The following is a 6,073-nucleotide window of genomic DNA, read 5'->3' as shown; positions in this document are numbered from 1 at the left end:
AGAAAGGAGAGGAGAGGAAAGGAAAGGAAAGGAAAGGAAAGTAATATAATGTATGTATGTAGTGGTATTAATAAATAATAATAATAATAATAATATAGTGGTATTTGCATGCAATCTCAGAACTTTTGCTCCACCTGTAACCCTCCTCTTCTCCCCAACTTTCATCCCTCTTCACCGTCCATCCGTCTCTCATTTTCTGGCCTTACTTAACCATGGTTAAACTCATGAACTACTTCTACCCTTCTTTATTTATAATCTCTCTATATATATATATTTATATATTCTTCTTCCTCAATACCTCCCTTCACATTTGTCATTTCCTTTTTAACCAACCCACCACTCTCCTTCTCTCTATATTTCTTCACCCATCCCCCACCCCATTTCCACCCTCTCTTCACTATCATTCAGCTTCCAAAAATAGCACATTTTATCCTACTTCTCTCTCTCTCTCATCATGATGCCCATTTTGGACCACCATGATAATAATCAACCTCCTCCCTCTCTTCCCCACCACCGTCTCCTCCTCCCTGCCGCCGATGATCTCGCCGCTGCCGTCCCCGCCTTCTCTTCTACTGCTCTCCATCGCAAGAAACGGATGCCCAGAAACCGCCGCCGCTCTTCTTCTAATCTTCCTTTCTTTCCTCCTTCTTCCTCTTCCACTCCTCCTCCTCGGGTACTCTCTCTCTCTTCTTCATCTTCATCTCTCTTTTTTCTCAATATTTCCACATTTAATAAGTTTCCCTTTTTTTTCTTCTTTTTATTGGAGTACCCCTACCTTTTTTTGGTTATTGTAGTTGTGCACCCCACTCCAATAAAAAAAAATTGTTACATAATAATAAATTGTGATTAGACCATTAACTCAGCTGCACAGAGATAGATGTAATCTAAAAATTTAGTAGTTTATTAACTACTAAATAATTTAGTTTCATAAACTAAGACTTTACATAAAATTATCACTCTTTTTTAATACGAGACTATTATTTATATATATATAAGGGATTTTTAAAAATAGAAAAAAAAATTATTTACATAAAATAATAAAAATTTAATAATTTTTTTTTATAAAAATCGATAAAAGTCTATCAATATCTATCAATATTTTTTTTATTAAGTGGTAGAGATTATTTTATTAATATTTTTTAAGCATTAGGAAGTAGTTTTTTTTTTTTTTTTTTTTTTTACAAACTCCTCCATTAATTTGTGCATAGAAAAATTAGTAACAAAGAAAAATAAATCGAAAACAAAGTTTCTTTTTCGATTTATTTATCGATTATTATTATTTTCATGGTGCAAAAAATGGATGTGGCTTTGGGTAAGTTGGTAATTTAGTACAATATGGAGGTGAATTAATTAAGCCTTGAGATTTTATATGGCAACCCATCGAAGAAGACGACACCCAACAAACAAAAAGAGAGATACCATATATATATATATATGAACGAATTTTTAATTACAATAATTCAAACACCCTTTTATCTATTTCTTCCCTTCTTATCACTTTTTCCATGTTATTTTAGTTTACATTATGTCCCAGACAATCTAGTTTCGAAGAAAGTGAATTTGTTTTTTTTTTCTTTTCTCTTTTTGTCCATCAAATACTATAAATAATTCTCGTACTTTTCTTTTTTTGGTTATGTTTTCGATCCTAATGTTGGATTTTGGGGTGGTCGTGTTGGGGGCAGTGTCATTGCTATTTCAAATTAAACACCATGTTTTTTTTTCCCTTTTTGCTGAGTTTAAATTTGATTTTGGAAAAAAAAAATTGAAGAATCAATTTATATACATGTGTGATATTATTTATCAAACTTGACATTCATTATTTGATTCAGATTTGTAATTTGTTTTGAAAATTTTCTAATTTACTTTTAAATCAATCTTGAAGAGCTAGCTAAGATGTAAATAATTAAATTAAATAATTTGAATAAAAAAATTGTGTTTGTAATTTGAATGAACAGGTAATTGATCCAATGAAGCTGAAGTTTCTTTTCCAGAAGGAGCTTAAGAACAGTGATGTTAGCTCTCTGAGGAGAATGATACTCCCAAAGGTTTTTTTTTTGAAAAATATTTAATTGATTTATATTCATATGCTTAATTTAGATATATATATCCATAATTAATTAACACATAAATTATTCTTATAATTAGTAATTAGAATTTTGATTAGTTAATTTAATTTTCAGAAAGCAGCTGAAACTCACCTTCCAGTATTGGAGTCTAAAGAAGGAATGATAATCACCATGGATGACTTGGATGGGGTGCATGTTTGGAACTTTAAATACAGGTTTAATAATTAAATATTTGATTTGATTTTGTTTTTCAGTTTGAAATATATTTATTTTCTTAGTTTTTAAGATTTCCCCCCCTTAATTTTTGAAATTTGAAAATGGTTTTTTTTCTAAGGAAAATATTGATGTAATAATGCCATTATTTGGGGTTGAATTTTGCAGGTTTTGGCCAAATAACAATAGTAGAATGTATGTACTTGAAAATACTGGTAGGCTTTCTTCAATATATTACCTTTTAATTAATTAGTTACTAAAATCTTGTTCTAAGTTTTCTATCTTCTAACTCAACACCCATTTTCAAAAAAAAAAAATATTAATATTTTGCTATATTTGTAAATAAGTTGCTCATTTTCCTATATTTCAAAACAAAAAATATCATGATCTAACATATCTATATGTATTTGTTTTGGTATTGAGTTGTCACAGGAGACTTTGTCAATGCCCATGGCTTACATCTAGGAGATTTCATCATGGTTTATCAAGATAGTGAAGAACATAACTATGTAAGCTTCATATTGTTTCTAATAAGTTATCTCATAGCACTTGCTCTAGAATAATTGGCAAAATATTAGAACAACAAAAATTACGAAAAGGTAATGACTCTTATGACCTTGGTTTCAAATCATTCAAATTACAGACGTAATTTGAAAGTGTGCAAAAAGAGTGTGAGCGGTACAAATATCTGGGAGTTTTTTAAATTAGGGTATGGAAGAGAATTCGGTGAGATTGTTATAAATTTTCACATAGACCCTTTTGGTTGGCATTTATCTAATGGATGCATATAATGAGTGTTTCTTTTTCTCTTTTGGCTTGCATTTCCATAGGTGATTCAAGCAAAAAAGGCTTCCGAGCAAGAAATATATTCCGACATAGCAACCAACGACATTGTGATCAACAACGACATTATGTTTCAAGACTATGATGCTAGCAAAGTGGCCAGCTCCATATATGTGCCTAGTCCAATCATGGAAGATCCCGTGTCGTCATTTATCTATGACACTAGTTCTGCCTTCGACAACGATTCACCTTTCGACTTTATGAGTGGATCAATGACCAACTACTCGAGACTGGGAGCTCTCGAAGGCTTTGGATCGGTCGAGAACTTGTCTCTCGACGACTTCTACTAAGAGGCTACATAGCTACATAGTAAAGAAGCTTAAGCATGGTTTCACAACATATGATCAAATATTTAGCTAGAAAATCCTTTGGAGGTGAAGGGCTTAACTTAATGTTCGTACTGTCTATTTTGGTACACTACACTGTTTATTTTGGTGCTAAAATGTGACCATGCAAGTTTGTATAATAAAAGAATGTCAAGCTTTAAGTTGTTGTCTCTGTGTGTTATATTATATACTTTTATGTTCAACTTATTTCACAATAAAGGTTTGTGTTTTAACAATACGTGTGGTAGGTTATTTGAATTTCTTACCTTTTAGTCAATGCTTATGTTAGCCAATTCAAAACTTTTGAAAGTGATATTACGATATTACTAAAGCACTCCTGATTTGGTGAAGTATCTTCCCACTTTCATTTTTATTTTTTTTAAAGATTTCACATCCATTAAAAAATGCAATTGAAAAATTGATATTAAATTATAAGGGTAGCTTTGAACTTTTTAATTTTATCTTTCTAAAAAGAGCATAGCTGGATTGATATCAAGTATATGTAATCAACTTTGTGGTCAGAGGTTCAATCCTTTCGCCCTATATTTTGTCAAAAAAAAAAAAATAAATAATAAATAATAAATTTATGTCCATTTGACCTCCAGATTTTAAATAAAGTTTTTAAGAGGTTCTTGAAGTTAAAAATGTCTAATGTATTTCTCGTCTTTTAATTTTGTGTCTAATAAGTCTCTGACATATTTTAGATTTTTTAAAAGTTAAGTAATATATTGCGTACAAAATTGAATTTCATGTCTAATAGAACTCTAAACGTTTATAAATATCATGACTACTAGGTTAATGAATTTGAAAAAATGTCGAATTAGTTAATGACATATTAGACACAAATTAAAAATTTAAAAATTCAAACTTATTAGACACAAAATTTAAAATTAAAGTTTAAGAACCTATTAGATACCTAATTGAAAATTGAAGACCAAACTATAACAAACTTAGTTAATCTAATGAAAGCCCCTTACAAAATCTAATTTTAAGATGAAATGCATGGAATCCTTACCAACAAATTTGACGGTCTTGTGCCCTAACTCTAAACTCATTTCTTTTCATAACCATCTACAAAAAGCTTCATCTAAAAACATATTGGAAAAGTAAAAGAGGGGTAAAAAAACTCATCAAACAATTATCCCATCAAATCATGAAAGTGGATATATAAGGAATTATGATTTGTTAAATCACGTCTATCCTAATTTTCTTATAAATGCCGGCCAACTCTTACCATGATTTTCGTTTGTGTAACTTTTACTTGACAAGACACTTACTAGTTACTCATCATGCAAATTTCACATGACATGCTCATAGATACTTGAGTGCATTATAGTCTTGGTAGCATAACTTCCAGGTGGAAATCTTCAGCGCTCTCATATGTGTAACTTACGTTTTTGTGGTTCTTAATACTCCTTCATACTCTATCCGATAGGAATCTTCGAACACTCGTATGTTTAACTTACGTTTTTGTAATAGTCCCTAACACTCCCTAATATACACTACCTAATTTGCCCTAACATTAGGGGATCCCTACCTACCTGGTTGCAAAACCCTTTGTGTCCTTCCATTAATTATCATAGTCTCACCACTTTCTCTATCTTTTTCTTTCTTTTTGTCATAGTCTCTTGTTTTGTCCTCTCTCTCTTCTTCTTCTTTTCCACACTTCTATGATGAAATAATGTGAAGCTTAAGATTGATGGGCTATGTGTGTTAACAATAAAATTGACTTAGGATTATATATACCCATTTAAATTTCATGGATGCTATATATATATATATATTATTTGGAAGCTTTCTATTCTTGTTTAAAAGGAAAAAAAGGTTAAATTGTAATATTTGGTCTCTATAATTTAGAGAATGTTATAAGTTAGTCTCTAGAGACTATTTATGAAACTTTTATCAAATCACGTAGACTAACTTTTAAATTTCTTCAAATCATAGACACCAAATTTGTAATTTTAAAAAAATGGTAAAATTCAATACATACAATTTAGTTATCCTATTTACGAAAAAATATAATAATCATTGGTATGTGTATAGATATATATATGTTCCCCAATCGATAAAAAACATTCACTCGGGTTGCCGACAAAATGATCAACTATAACTATCATTGTAATTATTAAGAACCAGTTAGATAACTATTTGGTTTTTAGTTTTTAGTTTTTGAAAATTAAGCATATAAACATTCCTATCACTTCTAAATTTTTTGCTTTGTTATCTATTGTTTACCATGTTTTCAAAAATCAAACCAAACTTTGAAAACTAAAAAAAAAAGTAGTTTTTGAAAACTTGTTTATGTTTTTGGAATTTGGCTAAGTAAACTCTTCTACTTAAGAAAATGTAAACCACGGTAAGAATATGAGAGAAAATATACTTAATTTAAAAAAAAAAAAAACGGAAGCTCATTTGGTAACCATTTCGTTTTTTATTTTTGGTTTTTGAAAATTAAGCCTATTTCCTTTATATTTCTTACAATTATTTGCATCTTTTACAATGGTTGAATTCTTAGCTAAATTTAAGAAACAAAAACAATTTTTTAAAAATTATTTTTTTTTTAGTTTTCAAATTTTGACTTGGTTTTTTAAACAGTTGGTACAAGTAGATAACAAAAAAATAAAT

The 6,073-nt window shown here is 29.6% G+C and overlaps 1 protein-coding gene across 1 annotated transcript; it reads left to right on the top strand.

Annotated features, from left to right (window-relative positions):
* The first annotated feature begins 457 nt into the window (after positions 1-457).
* On the top strand, positions 458-3,412 carry LOC120067494 (B3 domain-containing transcription factor FUS3-like). Its single transcript, XM_039019045.1, has 6 exons — positions 458-673; positions 1,956-2,045; positions 2,181-2,281; positions 2,448-2,494; positions 2,712-2,788; positions 3,110-3,412. The coding sequence occupies exons 1-6, from the start codon at positions 458-460 to the stop codon at positions 3,410-3,412; spliced, it is 834 nt and encodes a 277-aa protein (XP_038874973.1).
* The last annotated feature ends 2,661 nt before the right edge of the window (positions 3,413-6,073 follow it).

Source organism: Benincasa hispida, chromosome 12 (genome assembly GCF_009727055.1).
Source record: "Benincasa hispida cultivar B227 chromosome 12, ASM972705v1, whole genome shotgun sequence".
Classification (NCBI taxonomy): domain Eukaryota; kingdom Viridiplantae; phylum Streptophyta; class Magnoliopsida; order Cucurbitales; family Cucurbitaceae; genus Benincasa; species Benincasa hispida.
Note: the sequence above shows the minus strand (reverse complement) of the source record. Positions and strands in the feature narration are given on the sequence as shown.

Bases quoted from the DNA above. Each gene is read 5' to 3' on its own strand.
- LOC120067494 (XM_039019045.1), top strand. From the start codon at position 458: ATGCCCATTTTGGACCACCATGATAATAATCAACCTCCTCCCTCTCTT. The intron at 674-1,955 runs GTACTCTCTCTC...TTGAATGAACAG, and splicing joins CTTCCACTCCTCCTCCTCGG to GTAATTGATCCAATGAAGCT. The intron at 2,046-2,180 runs GTTTTTTTTTTG...TTTAATTTTCAG, and splicing joins GGAGAATGATACTCCCAAAG to AAAGCAGCTGAAACTCACCT.